The sequence below is a fragment of the Hylobates moloch genome, unplaced genomic scaffold (assembly GCF_009828535.3).
Source record: "Hylobates moloch isolate HMO894 unplaced genomic scaffold, HMol_V3 SCAFFOLD_15, whole genome shotgun sequence".
Lineage (NCBI taxonomy): Eukaryota > Metazoa > Chordata > Mammalia > Primates > Hylobatidae > Hylobates > Hylobates moloch.
This window is the reverse complement of record NW_026652290.1, coordinates 78,473,232-78,488,482: the sequence shown is the minus strand read 5'-3', so window position 1 is coordinate 78,488,482 and position 15,251 is coordinate 78,473,232. Positions and strand designations below refer to the sequence as shown.

The 15,251-nt window shown below is 43.7% G+C and overlaps 1 protein-coding gene across 4 annotated transcripts in view; it reads right to left on the bottom strand.

Moving 5' to 3' along the window:
- Nucleotides 1-4,289: 4,289 nt before the first annotated feature.
- ATP6V1E2 (ATPase H+ transporting V1 subunit E2) overlaps nt 4,290-15,251 on the bottom strand; it is a 30,026-nt gene continuing 19,064 nt past the window's right edge. For 2 of the 4 annotated variants that reach the window (XM_032178590.2, XM_032178591.2), the window contains exon 4: nt 4,290-5,255. In XM_032178590.2, coding sequence (XP_032034481.1) covers nt 4,474-5,154 — 681 coding nt within the window. In that variant the 5' untranslated portion in view covers nt 5,155-5,255 and the 3' untranslated portion in view covers nt 4,290-4,473. Of the gene's footprint in view, nt 5,256-11,458; nt 11,539-11,846; nt 11,889-15,251 lie in introns of those variants that run through there. The other 2 variants (XM_032178594.2, XM_058428815.1) reach the window with 2 other exon arrangements.

Below are 15,251 nucleotides of genomic sequence, written 5' to 3'. Positions count from 1 at the left end.
GAGGGGGTTCAGATACTCCAGGGTTACAGCAGGAAGTGGGGGCTGACTTCCCGGAAGGGGAAGGGCTGGGGGCTTGATCATCAAAAAAACAATGTTCATTTGAAACTCAAAAGGGCCCACATAGAAGACACCCTGTGGGGTGTCCGCTCAGTTGACAAAGACCCTTCTTTCTCTGGGAACTACCCTAGACACCAAATGGACCATAGGTAGACACCTGACCCCAGCTCGGCCAAATAGATTCCCTCCTGGGAAAATGGAATGGACTTCAAGAGAAGCAAGTTTGTTTCTGGAACTATAACATGTCAACTTTGGAATGGTGGGGCATGCATATTCCACCATTTAAACTGGGCGACAGAGAAAGTCGCTGGGGAAGTGGGTGCTTTGCTGGGCCTGGAATGATGGTGAGGAGAGACGGGGGAAAGCTTGGAGGGTAGGGAGACTCTCATAAGAAAAAATTGTAAGATGATATGAAACTGTAATAAAGACTCAAGCCTGGACAAGTGAAAAAATATATTGGGGTGGGGGAAGGGAGGAGGCATAGGACAGAAGTCACTGATTCTAATCTCTTCCACCTTTGTATCATGAAGTTCCCCTGCCTCACGAAAGAGTGGGTAGGTTATTTATCACCTCTCAGGCTGATAAATAGCCCCCGTGAGAGGTGCCCTGCCTCCAGTCTCTCCCCCACATTAATGTGTCCTCCACCCACAGCGACACTGGAATAATCTTTCTAAAAGTCCAGCTCTCATTGTTTCATTCACTCTTAAATTCCCTCAATGACCTCCTTATCACTCACCCACCAGAATTAAGTCAAAACTTCTGAGTAGGCCAGGTGTGGTGGCTCACGCCTGTAATTCTAACACTTTGGGAGGCCAAGGCTGGAGGATTGTTTGAGCCCAGGAGGTCAAGACCAGCCTGGCCAACATAGTGAGACCCATCTCTACAGAGAATTAAAAAAATTGGCCAGGTGCAGTGGTGCATGCCTGTAGTCCCAACTACTCAGGATTGGGGACCAAGCCCCCAGCCCATCCCCTTCTGGGAATTTGGCTCTCACTTCCTGCTGTAACCTGCTGAGATGGCAGGATTGCTCGAGCCTAGGAGGTTGAGGTTGCAGTGAGCCAAGATCACACCACTGCACTTCAGTCTGGGCAACAGAGCAAGACCTTGTCTAAAAAAAAAAAAAAAAAAAAAGCAAAAAATAACAAAAACAAAACAAAACACAGAAACAAAAACAAACAAACCAAAAAAACCCCACCAACCTCCAGAGCAACACCCTGTAATGAGGCCCATCTTTCCACCTTCATCCATGGTCTCTTCCTCCTCACCCCTCACATTCCATCACGCTGAACTACACATAGCTCCTCTAATGCACCCTGCATTTTCACACCTCAGGGCCTTGGCACATGCTTTCCTTCCTTTGCCTGAAGCGCTTTCCCCAGCTCAACTGCCAAAGCCCAGGAACCCTTCTGTTACCCTCTCTTCCTGCCACTGTCTTCCCACAGGATTGCACATCAGCACTAGGCTGGCACTTGCTACACTGTATCATTATCATGATCATCATCTGTTTATGTATCTATGACTCCTTAAAGAACAGAGCCAGATCATATTCTTTGCAGCCCAGCACCCAGCACAGTGCCTGGCTCATCACTGGCATTTAGAAAACGTTCTTTGAGGCTGGGCGCAGTGGCTTGCACCTGTAATCCCAGCACTTTGGGAGGCCAAGGCGGGCAGATCAGGAGGTCAGGAGTTCAAGACCAGCCTGGCCAACATGGTAAAACCCCCGTCTCTACTAAAAATACCAAAATTAGCCAGGAGTTGTGGCACGTGCCTGTAGTTCCAGCTACTCGGGAGGCTGAGGCAGAAGAATCACTTGAACCCAGGAGGCGGAGGTTGCAGTGAGCCGAGATCATGCCACTGCACTCCAGCCTGGGCGACACAGCTAGACTCTGTCTCAAAAACAAACAACAACAACAACAACAAAAAAACAATGTTCATTTGAAACTCAAAAGGGCCCACATAGAAGACACCCTGTGGGGTGTCCGCTCAGTTGACAAAGACCCTTCTTTCTCTGGGAACTACCCTAGACACCAAATGGACCACAGGTAGACACCTGACCCCAGCTCGGCCAAATAAATTCCCTCCTGGGAAAATGGAATGGACTTCAAGAGAAGCAAGTTTGTTTCTGGAACTATAACATGTCAACTTTGGAATGGTGGGGCATGCATATTCCACCATGTAAACTGGGCGACAGAGAAAGTCACTCGTTAAAGAAAGAAAAATGGCCATATAGAGGATTTCAGATGGCTTTCTGAGTCCCAATTCCAGCCCTCTCCTGAGATCATGAAGGATTCCTGTTCTAGGTTCTGTGAGACACCCCAACTTACTAGTAGCCTGTCCCCTACTTTGTGTTTGAGTTTCATGGAGTTTCTGTTCCTTACAGAGTCCTAACCACACAAGCCAACCTTTGCCCTCAGCAGAGCATCTTGGGATTTCTTTTCTTCAAAACAATTATATTTTAATAAGTAAAGCAACATCAGGCATGGACTAGACCTTAAATCACACATACATATGCAGAACCTGCTATGTAATCTGCAGAGCCCAGTACAAAACGAAAATGTGAGATCTGGCCAGGCACGGTGGCTTATGCCTGTAATCCCAGCACTCTGGGAGGCCGAGGCGGGTGGATCATCTGAGGTCAGGAGTTCGAGACCAGCCTGGCCAATATAGTGAAACCTCGTCTTTACTAAAAATACAAAATTAGCCGGGTATAGTGGCACGTGCCTGTAATCCCAGCTATTCGGGAGGCTGAGGCAGGAGAATCACTTGAACTCAGGAGACAGAGTTTGCAGTGAGCCATGATCGCGCCATTGCACTCCAGCCTGGGCAACAGTAGAGAAACTCCATCTCAAAAAAAAAAAAAAAGAAGAAGAAGAAGAAAAGAAATGAAAAGAAAAGAAGAAAAGAAAAGGTGAGATCCTTTGTTCAAAAAGCAGGAAAGAAGTGCCATGAATGGCACTAAAATATAAAGCTTTTTCCTTTCTTCTGTAGTTTTTTCTTGACTTTTCATAGTGTTTATTTGCTATATAATGTCTTCTTAAGCAAAAAAAATTTAAATTATTAGCATGAATTCTACCATTTAAAGTTTAAATTATTAGCATGAATTCTACCATTTACTTTTCTATTGTGCAATGCCTATATGCCGAGTCACCAAAATTATACAATCTGTATTTCTTGGCTCCTCCCAGAAGGTGCCTCACACTGGCCAGAAGAGATGCATCCAAGTTCCCCCAGGCACTGAACTGTCCAAGGGAGGACGCTGCCAGGCACAGAGATACTTTGCAGGCCAAGTGCAGACATTTACAAGCTCCTGAGGGTCCTGCCCTAAGACTCTGGTGCAGCAAGTTCGGCAGTGGTTGGGTCCCCCTTCCCACTAGCCACCAGTGTGGGCCCGGGCCAGGATCAGGAAAGATAAGCTGGTATCTCTCCTTCCAGTGGGCTGGCTGCCCTGTAGCAGATAGGTAACTTCTAGGGTCTTTAAACCTCTACACCAGGACGGGCTCAGTATCTGGTGGGTAAGAGACTCACCCCTTCCCCTAAATTGTCTACTGAATATGCTATGGAGCTGCCAGCCTTGGGCAGGGATTTCTGGCCCTGAAACTCCACAGAGCATGAAACCCCATTCTGACCCTCCCTGTAGGTCCACCAGGCCCCCGCCAGGGGCAGAGGGAAGCAATGCTTACTGGGTGACGTGGAGGAAGGCTGGGCCTCAGGGCACCAGGGAACTGGGAATTGGTTGGCCAACAACCCATCCCAAGAAGGTGGGTAGGCTTTGGGAGTCAGTACCATGTGTGAGCCAAGGCTCCAAACCCCTGGCACATGCCCCAATGTTCCAACAAGCATCACTTACAAAGCACACATCCAAAGTTGGAATTAGGAATTTCAGGGCAGCAAATACAGATCACTAAACCCCAGGTGCTGGGCCCTTCTGAGCATGGGCCCCTGTGTGACTGTGCTGGTTGGATGCCCATAAAGTTGTTCTCTGGACATGTGAGGAAGACCTCTAGACCTCATTAAATAGCATAAGTTTGGGTACTGATGCTGAAACAAAAGAAAAACACACTTCATATGCATATTAAACTAGAGCACCCAGATCCACAGGCCAAGAACACCATTCACATCTCACACATTCACCACCTGAGGCCAAGCTGAAGAGGAGATGTCATCACCCTCCTTATCCCAGACTGCAGAATGGACCAGAAGCTGTGGCATGTATGGAAGAATTGGAATTTGAATTCTGAGCATTAATTTGGGCTTTATTTCAAAGTTAACATTTTAGCTATCCAAAGGGTATTTCATGAAGAAAAACAGAACAATATCAGAGCATCAAAGAGGAGGAAACACTACTAGTTTCCTTTCCCCAAAAAACTTAAACTTTTATGGTTTAGTGGTTCAACACTAGCTTCACTTCCCAGAGGCTTATATAAAGAACTTTCTGTTGGCATTAGCACCAAACAAGGCTATTCGTATTTCTGGCATCTTTTGCTTGGCTGAGAGATCCAGTCGGCTTTCCAAGGTATTTGAAACCTTTATTCTCCGATTGCCACTGTAGACCTCCACACCTCCAGCTGCATTCACAGACAGGTATGCCTCTTGATCAATCTGGACCTCCACATGTTTTTGGGAAATTGTCATGTACTCGGGGATGGCTTTTTGCACAGCAGCCTCCACCAGGAGGAGGTCCTGTGGCCGGCAGCGCACAATCATCACAGGTTCCAGCAGTCGGAGCAGACCCTGGAGCACCAGTTTATCCAGCAGCCCCTGGTAGACCTCTGGGTCCTCCACAACCCTGCTGAGTCTCAGCTTTGCCGCACTGAGCAAATCTGAGATGAGGTCATCTCGGGCTCTCAGGACTTTCAGCCTCGCCTGATTCCTCATGGTGGACATCAGGATTTTCTTCTGCTGCTCTATCTGCTTCTCCTTTTTCTCATAATACTCCATAATCTTCAGTCGTTGGGTTTGCACAAGGCGTCCTTTCTCAATGTTAAACTCTTCCTCAGCCTTGGCATCGATTTCCTCTGCTTTCTCCTTGGCTTCCTGCTCAATGAAAGCCATCATGTGCTTAATCTGCTTTTTCACATCGACATCACTCAGGGCCATGGCTGCTCTCAGAGGGGATGGCAGAGAGGGAGCTGGTACACTGTTTGGCTCCTTTGACTTAGGACAATTTCAGGAGTGTCTCTGGAGTTCCACTTTCTCAGCTATACCAGTGAACAAGAGGATGAAAGAGAAAGTCAGACGCTATAGAGGAGGATTGCAGAGACCGTATACACACCACTCACTTCACAGATGAGGAAACTGAGGTTCAGAGAGGGAACACAATTTATCCAAGGTTATACTCTAGAAGAACAGAGACTTGAACCTAGGTCTCCAGAATTTCATCCCTGCTACACTCACTATCATTGTCATCAAATAATAATGAGGCAGTTAGGGCAGACCTAGCCCAGAAGTTCTCTACACAGCAGTGGCCTAAGATTCAGATAGCAAGCCAACAGAATGGAAACACCAAATTAATACATAAATGGAAAGCATATCCACATTTTGGGGTCAGGAAGGTTGGGGAAAGTCTTAAGAAACTCATGGTCAGCCAGGATTTAATCCAGAAAGGATTTAATCCAGCCAGGATTTAATCCTTCCTGGAGGTAGGAGGGTTGTAAGGACCTTCAAATGATACAGAGAAAAAGGAGTACTACTAAGCAGAAAATGGCACCTTGGAGAGCTGAGACTTGCTTTGTAACCTAACATGAGATCCATCCTAAAGAATGTTCCATGTGCAGTTGAGGAGAATGTGTATTGTGCTGCTGTTGGGTGGAATGTTCTGCATATATGTCTGTAAGGTCCATTTGGTCTATAGTGTTGTTCAAGTTCTCTGTTTCTTTACTGATTTTCTGTCTGCATATTCTATCCATTATCTATTCACTTCCCAGAAGCTTATATTTTAAAACTTTATGACTGGGTGTGGTCGCTTACGCCTGTAATCCCAGCACTTTGGGAGGCTGAGGTGGGTGGATCATGAGGTCAGGAGATCAAGACCATCCTGGCCAATATGGTGAAACCCCGTCTCTACTAAAATACAAAAAACTTAGCCAGGCATGGTGGCACATGCCTGTAGTCCCAGCTACTCAGGAGGCTGAGGCAGGGGAATCGCTTGAACCCAGGAGGCAGAAGTTGCAGTGAGCTGAGATCGCGCCACTGCAGTCGAGCCTGGTGACACAGCAAGACTCCATTTCAAAAACAACAACAACAACAAAACACTTTATATACTTTATATAAGCCTAGACCTCCCTACTTCCCTAGAGCTTATATAAGGGAAGGGGAAGAGATTGAAAGTGGTCTTTTTACTAGAAGTGGTTTCCAAACCTGAATGTATATCTGAACCACTTGGAGGATCTTTAAGAAATATAGCTTTTAGTGTGGTGACTCATGCCTGAAATGCCAGCACTTTGGGAGGTCGAGGTGGGTGGATCAACTGAGGTGAATAGTTCAAGACCAGCCTGGCCAACATGGTGAAATCCCATCTCTACTAAAAATACAAAAATTAGCTGGGCATGGTGGCAGGTGCCTGTAATCCCAGCTACTCAGGGGGCTGAGGCAGGAGAATAGCTTAAACCCGGAAGGTGGAGATTCCAGTGAGCTGAGCTCGTGCTATTGCAGTCCAGCTTGGGTGACAAGAGTGAGACTCTGTCTCAAACAAATAAATAAATAAAAAGAAAAAAGAAATATAGCTTTTAAGGCCCCAACCCTATACCTACTGAATCAGAATCTCTGCCAGTAAGGTCTGGGAATCTGTATCTTTAAAAGGTTCCCTGAGATGCTCAACAAGCCCAGGAAAATGATGTATGAACAAAATGAGAATATCAAAAAAGATACAGAAAATATGAAAAAGAACCAAACAAATTTTGGAGCTGAAGAATACAATAACTGAACTGAAAAAATTCACTAGAGGAGTTCAACAGGAAAAGATCAGTGAGCTTGAAGATATAACATTTGAAATTATCCAGTCAAAGGAGCAAAAAGAAAAGAAGAATGAGAGAGAGTAAAGAAAGCCTAAGAGACTTATGGGACATCGTCAAGCAGACCAATATATGCATTATAGGTGTCTCAAAAGAAGGCTGGGAAAAAAGGATAGAAAGTTTTTAAAGAAATAATGGCCAAAAACTTCTCAAATCTGGGGAGGGAAATGTCTATCCATATTCAAGAAGTCTAATGGACTCCAACTAAGATAAACCCAAAAAAGTCCTTATCAAGACGCATTATAATCAAATTGTCAAAAGTCAAAGACAGAAAGAGAAAAGAGTCTCATCACATATAAGGGAGGTTCCATAAGACTACCAGTGGATTTCTCAGTAGATATCTTGTAGTACAGGAAAGAGTAAGATGATATATTCAAAGGGCTGAAAAAAAACCCTGCTAATCAAGAATACTATATTTGGAAAAACTGTTCTTCGAAAATGAAAGAAAACTAAAGATTTTGCTAGATAAACAAAAGCTGAGGAAGTTCATCACCACTAGACCTACCTTACAAGATATACTAAAGGGAATCCTATTTGAAACAGAAGGCCACTAGACAGCATATGAAAGTATAAAGCTCACTAGTAAAGATAAAGATATTGGCAAATACAGAATACTGTAATACTGTAATGATGGTATGTAAATCACTTTTAATTCTGGAATAGAAGTTAAAAGGCAAAAGTATAAAAAGTAACTATAACTATAAAAATATGTTAATGGATACATAATATAAAAAGATGCAATTTGTGACATAAATAACAATGTTGCGGGGTAAAAAAAGAGTTTTCGCTTGTGATTGAAGTTAATTCATCAGCTTAACATAGACAGTTAAAATTATAACATGTTTCATGTTAGCCCACAGTTACCACAAAGAAAATACCTATGGAAGTTACACAGAAGAAAATGTGAAAAGAATTGAACTATGTTGCCACCAGGGGTTGGGGGCAGGTGTGGGGGAGTCAAACACAAGGAAGATAGCAAGAGAGGAAAAGAGAGACAAAAAGCCATGAGACAAAAAAAAAACCCAAAAAGTTAACAAATAGCAACAGTCAGTCTTTCTCTATCAGTACTTTAAATATAAATGGATTAAATGTTCCAATCAAAAGATATAGAGTGGCTGAATGGATTAACAAAATAAACAAGATCTTACTATTTGCTGTCTACAAGAGACTAGTTTTAGAAATTAAGGACACACGTAGGCTGAAGGTGAAAGGATGGAAAAATACATTCCATGCAAAAGTAACAAGAGAGGGCAGGGGTGGCCATACTGATGTCAGACAAAATAGACTTTAAGTCAAGAACTGTCACAAGAGACAAAGACATTATATAATGATAAAAGAGTCAATTCACCTGGAAGATAGAACACTTATAAATATGTATGTACCCAACATCAGAGCACCCAAATATATGAAGAAAGCATTGACAGAACCAAAGGAAGAAATAGACAGCAATACAATAATAGTAGGAGATTTCAGTACCTACTGTCAAAATGGAGAGAATATCCAGACAGAAAATCTGTAAAGAAGCAGAGAACTTGAACAACACCATAGACCAAATGGACCTTACAGACATATATGCAGAGCATTCCACCCAACAGCAGCACAATACACATTCTTCTCAAGGGCACACGGAACAGTCTTTAGGACAGATCACATGTTAGGTTATAAAACAAATCTCAATAAATTTAAGAAGATTGAAATCACACCAGGTATCTTTTCAACTGTATGGAATGAAACTGGAAATCAATAGCCAAAGGAAAATTAGAAAATTCACACATGTGTGGAAATCAAGCAACAAATTTTTGAACAACCAAGGGTTAAAGAATAAGTCAGGCCAGGTGCAGTGGCTCATGCCCATAATCCTAACACTTTGGGAGACTGAAGAAGGAATCACTTGAACCTGGTAGTGCAAGGCTATAATAAGCTAATGAGGTGCCAGCGCACTCCAGTCTGGGCTACAGAATGAGACCGTCTCTAAAAAAAAATTTTTAAAGAATAAGTCAAAAAGAAATCTAGAACATATCTTGAGACCAAATGGAAATGAAACTACAGGCCGGGCGTGGTGGCTCATGCTTGTAATCCCAGCACTTTGGGAGGCCGAGGTGGGCGGATCATGAGGTCAGGAGATGGAGACCACGGTGAAACCCCATCTCTACTAAAAATACAAAAAAAATAGCTGGGCGTGGTGGCAGGCGCCTGTAGTCCCAGCTACTCGGAGAGGCTGAGGCAGGAGAATGGCGTGAACCCGGAAGGCAGAGCTTGCAGTGAGCCGAGATTGCGCCACTGCACTCCAGCCTGGGCGACAGAGCGAGACTCCATCTCAAAAAAAAAAAAAAAAAAGAAAGAAACTACAACATACCAAAACTTATGAGATGCAGCAAAAGCAATTCTAAGAGGAAAGTTTATAGTAGTAACCTCTATATTAAAAAAAAAAAAAAAATCTCTCGGGAGGGGGGAGGGATAGCATTAGGAGATACACCTAATGCTAAATGACAAGTTAATGGGTGCAGCACACCATCATGGCACATGGTTACATATGTAACAAACCTGCACATTGTGCACATGTACCCTAAAACTTAAAGTACAATAAAAAAATAAAATCTCTCAAGTTACCTAACTTTACACCTCAAGGAACTAGAATACTTGTTTACTGAAAACTATAAAACATTGCTGAAAGAAGTTAAAAACAAATAAATACAAAGACATCCCATGTTCATATGTTGGAAGAACTAATATTGTTAAAATGTCCATACTAACCAAAATGATCCACAGATTCTGTGTAATCCCTATCAAAATCCTGATGCTGTTTTTTGCAGAAACAGGGTGGGAGAATTCTAAAATTCATATGAAATCACAAAGGACCCCAAATAGCCAAAAACAATCCTGAGAAAGAACAACAAAGCTAGAGGTCTCACGCTTCCTGACTTCAAAATATACTACAAAGTTAAAGTAATTAAAACAGTATGGTACTGGCATAAAGCTAGATATATAGACCAATGGAAAAGAATGAAGAGCCCAGAAATAAACCCCACATTTACAATCAAATGATCATTAATAAGGGTGCCAAGACTACACAATGGGGGAAAGATAGTCTCTTCAATAAATGGTGTTGGGAAAACTAGATATCCACATGCAAAAGAATGAAATTGGACCCTTATTTTAAGCCTACACAAAAATCAACTAAAAATTGATTGAAGACTTAAATATAAGGCCTGAAACGATAAAATTCCTAGAAAGAAACAAATGGGAAAACCTTCATAACATTGGTCTTGCCGATGATTTCTTGGACATGACACAGAAAGCACAGACAACAAAAGCAAAAACAGACAAATGAGATTGCATAAAATTTAACAGCATTCTGTGCAGCAAATCAAACAATCCACAGAGTGAAAAGGTAACCAATGGAATGGGAAAAGTATTTGCAAACCGTATATCTCATAAGAAGTTAATATCCAGAATACATAAGGAACTTTTACAACTCAAAGCAAAAGCAACAACAACAACAAACTTGATTTTAAAATGGGCAAAACACCTGAGTAGGCATTTCTCCAAAGAAGACATAAAAAGGCCAACAGGCATAGGAAAACAACATGTGGTCAACATCAATCATCAAGGAAAAAAGCAAAAGCACAGCGAGATATCACTTTACTCCTGACAGGATAGTCATTATTTTTAAAAAAAGAAGAAAGAAAAAGAAAATAACAAGTATTGGCAAGAATGTGCAGAAACTGGAAGTCCTGTGCACTGGGTTGGTGGGAATGTAAAATGATGCAGCTGCTATGGAACGCAGTATGGTGGTTATTCAACAAGTTAAAAATAGAATTACCATGTAATTCAGCAATCCCACTTCTGGGTATTTATTCAAAAGAACTGAAAATAGAATCTTTAAGAAATGTTTGCATACCAATGTTCAGGGAAGCATTATTCAAAATAGCCAAGAGGTAGAAACAATCTACATGCTTATTGATGGATGGATAAAGACAATGTGGTGTATACATAAAATGGAATATTATAAAGCCTTAAAAAGGAAGAAAATCCTGTCACGTGTTACAACATAGATGGACTTTGAGGACATAATTCTAAGTAAAATAAGCCCATGATAGAAGATTAAATACTTCATGATTCCACTTATGGGATATCTAAAGTAGTCAAACTCATGGAACCAGGAAATATTAACAGAATGACAGTTTCCAGGGGTGGGGGTAGGGGAAATGGGGTTCTGTTCAATGAGTGTAGTTTTTGTGATGCAAGATGAAAAAGTTCTAGAGACCTGCTGTACAGTAATGTACAGTTAACAGTACTGTACCATACTCTTAAACATTTGTTACACACACACACACAACACACACACACACACACACACAAATACTATCCCAGAAACCTGTACCACTTACCAAGCTTGGTGGAAAAAGCACCCAGTGTTTGTGACAAAGATCAAGCCCTTGGGTTCAACCTTACAAAATGTCATTGGAAGTCAGAAAGAAAATTTATTTAGCCCATCCACTCCTCATTACTTTAGGATGTACTTTTAAAAAAAAACTGCATTTTTGTAACTACAGCAAAAGCATTTTCTGCTCCTAAATAAGACAAGTCAAGTGTGTGTGTGTGTGTGTGTGTGTGTGTGTGTGTGTGTGTGTGTGTGTGTGTGTTTTAAGGCTCCCCGGGTAACCCTGATGCTGACCAGCTTTAGCAACCACTGTCAATGAAAGCAGAGAGAGTACAAGGTCCAGGAAGCCCCAGGTCACGTGTATATAGGAAGAAATATATCAGGTGAAGCCTTACCAGTCCCCTGCCAGGGGCCTGCCTTTGCTCTGGCATTGGGAGTCTGCACACAGAATGTGGAACTTGGAATGCACGCTGGAACCTGGCACTGTTGCTTCCTTCTTTGTACAGATGACCCTTGCAGTCTGACCAGGCAGCTTGAATCCAAAGAGCCAGGCTGTCACTGGGGAAAGCTGGCCAAGTCTGCCAAGAGGAGGCTAAAAGGGATTTCCTTGGCACCCGGGGCCATGACAGGGGTTATCCTTGCACACTCAGAATCTCAGTTAATTGGCACATGGTAGCCTTTAGCTCTGGGGTGGGCTCACCTTAACAGGTATGCATGGGGACCCAGGCAGCCAGTTTGCTAATTTACTAATGAAAAATCCAGCTGTCATGTTGGCAGATCATGGCCTCCTTTCCCTCTATGTGAGTTGCACGTGAAGCCAAATCTGAAGGTTGTTTAATAAGAAACCAGCACAAGCAAAATTCACCAGATGGTCTTTAAGAGAGCCACACCCACAACAGGGGATGCTGTGTTCCAGCTCATGAGGGAGGACATCCTCTTCATGCCCAGACAGGGCCTAATGGGTATTGCCAGCTTCCACGGCGGCATGGGCTCTGCAGTCAGACCGCCGGAATTCAGATCCTCGTTCTGCATTTACCATTTGTATGACTTTGGCAAAGCAGTATACCCCTCAAGCCCTCAGTTTCTTCATCTGTATAATAAAAATAATAGCAGCCACATCACTGGATTATTGTAAGGATTAAATGAAAGAAGTGAGACGTTTAACACAATGCTAGGCATGGTTAATCTTCATGTCTGGTAGTTGTTATTATTATCATCATGACCACGACTACTATTATTATTGTCCTCGTCTCCTCTGATTTAGGCCTCACTCTTCATCATAGTTGTTCTGTGTGTACAGGATACCAATGAATGATTAGGTTTCCACTCACTAAAGTGGAAATATATTCTAGTCTTGCCTCTTTGTAATAAACTTAGCAGCCCTGCCTGGAGTTAGTGACCCTCCTCCCCACAACACTTCATGGTACCTTTGCCCACAGTCTCAGGTGGCCAGCCATATCCTTTGTGATGGTGGTGGAAGTTCCTGAATCCCAGGGCTCTGAACTGGGGATGAGGTGGAAGTCATCTCACAGCCTGTCACACATCCTTGTGCCTGAATCTGCAGTCCTGAGTTCTCGTGCCCCCTCCCCGCACCCCCACTTCTAAATAGCTCATTAGTGCTGGCACATGAAGGCAGCTGCAGGGTGGGGCAGGGTTAAAAGGCAGGGATTGAGCAAGTGCCTCTGCAGGAATGCGTGTGCCCATGTAATGTGTCTAGCAGATGTAACTTCCGGTCTGTCTGGGATGGACATTATGAGCCCACATGGGCCTGTGACTTGAGCAAAACAACAAAACAAACCAAGAAATGTGAAACGTACGTGCCTGTCCTTACACGAGGGCTCAGACACTTCTACCCTGCTGAAGCAGGCGGATGCTGTAAGTGGCACCCACTCTGCCTGTGCTGGGGACAGCAGAAAGGGCCCTCCAAGCCAGACTTGGCTCTAGTGAACCCTTCACTACTGGGGCCTCCCCCCTAAAACAGCCTCAGACCCACTTAACAGCTTTGGCTCACGCTGCTGTCTTGGCTATAATGCTTCCCTCCACTTAATAAATCCTGCCCATATATTCAGGCCCAGTTTAAGCCCCACCACTCCTTGATCTCTGGACTCCTCCTCCAAATGACAGCATGGTCTGTTTTCCAGATACAATTCAGAGCTGGGTTCGGTGTTTGTTTTTCCAGTTACTTTTGCTTCCTCTAGGAAACTTCTTTGAAAATGAGAATCTCCTTCCCTAGCAGGGGCTGGGTGCAGATAGGTGTTCCTTTAACATGGATTGATTGGATTAAGGGCTTGGGGATGGAAGGGAGGATTTTTTTTTTTTTTTTTTTTGCCTTTTTAAAAAGTGCAAAATACAAAATGCAGTCAGACAAGTACATAAAATGGCAATGTCTGGCTTAATGAATGTTGTGAGGCAAATATCCTGTAACCACCATCCAGATCAAGAGAACATTACCAGCATCCCAGAAGCCTCTTCATATGACCTTTGGGAAGCAGACATTTCCAAACTGGTGATTGTATATTTGTGGGTGTGGGAAAGGTCTTTATTTCATTTTTAGAAATGGATTTCACCATTTTGCTGAGGCCGTTATCAAATTCTTGGGCTAAAGCAATCCTCCCACCTTGGCCTCCCAAAGTGCTGGGATTATGGCCGTGGGCTACCATGCCTAGCCTGGGAAGGATCTTTAGAGGAAGTGTGAGCTGGGAAATCTCTTCTCGGGCCCTTGCCTACACGAGCTTGTGAGCATCTTGGGGAAGTACCAAATCCACAGCACCATGAGAGGGAGGAGGCAGCCACAGGGAGTGCTTGGTGGGCAAAATGTGTCTGTCAACCTGGAGCCCTGCCCAGACCCTAAAGCAACTGTTCTTCATTCCAGCTGAGATTTGTAAGCAAATCTGAGGTCAGATGTGTCTGGGTGTGTGCTTCCTACCCCTAGCCAAAAGGGAAGCAGGACCAAACGTGGGCCTCCAGACACTTAGAGATTGTAGACTGCGGAAGGAGGAGAAGGGGCTTTCCAGAGCTTGGAGCACAGGGCAACTTACAGGCCCCAGGAAGTGGGTGAGAAAATGTAGAGGAGTAATGACTCCTTTGGGGGATTTTAAATATTGAGTATGTGGGAAGTGGGGCATCCCCTTTTCTGTCTCTTTCTTTTCTTTTTCTTTTTTTTTTTTTTTTTTTGAGACAGAGTCTCACTCTGTCGCCCAGACTGGAGTGCAGTGGTGCGATCTTGGCTCACTGCAACCTCTGCCTCCTGGGTTCAAGCAATTCTCCTGCCTCAGTCTCCCAAGTAGCTGGGACTACAGGTGTGTGCCACCACGCCCGGCTAATTTTTTGTATTTTTAGTAGAGGCGGAGTTTCAATATGTTAGCCAGGATGGTCTCGATCTCCTGACCTTGTGATCCACCTGCCTCAGCCTCCCAAAGTGCTGGGATTACAGGTGTGAGCCACCGCGCCTGGCCCTGTCTTTCAAAAAGTATTTTTTGGCTGGGTGAGGTGGCTTATGCCTGTAATCCCAACACTTTGGGAGGCAGAGGTAGAGGATTGCTTGAGCCCAGGAGTTCAAGACCAGCCTGGGCATCAGAGTGGGACCACATCTCTACATTTTTTTTTTTAATTAGCCAGGAATGATGGTGTGCGCCTGTGGTCCTAGCTACTTGGGAGGCTGAAGTGGGAGGACTGCTTGAGAGGTCGAGAGTGCAGTGAACCAAGATCGTGCCATTGCACTCCAGCCTAGGCGACAGACCGAGACTCTGTCTCAAAAAAAAAAAAAAAAGGATAATGGCAGAACATGCAGGTTTGTTACA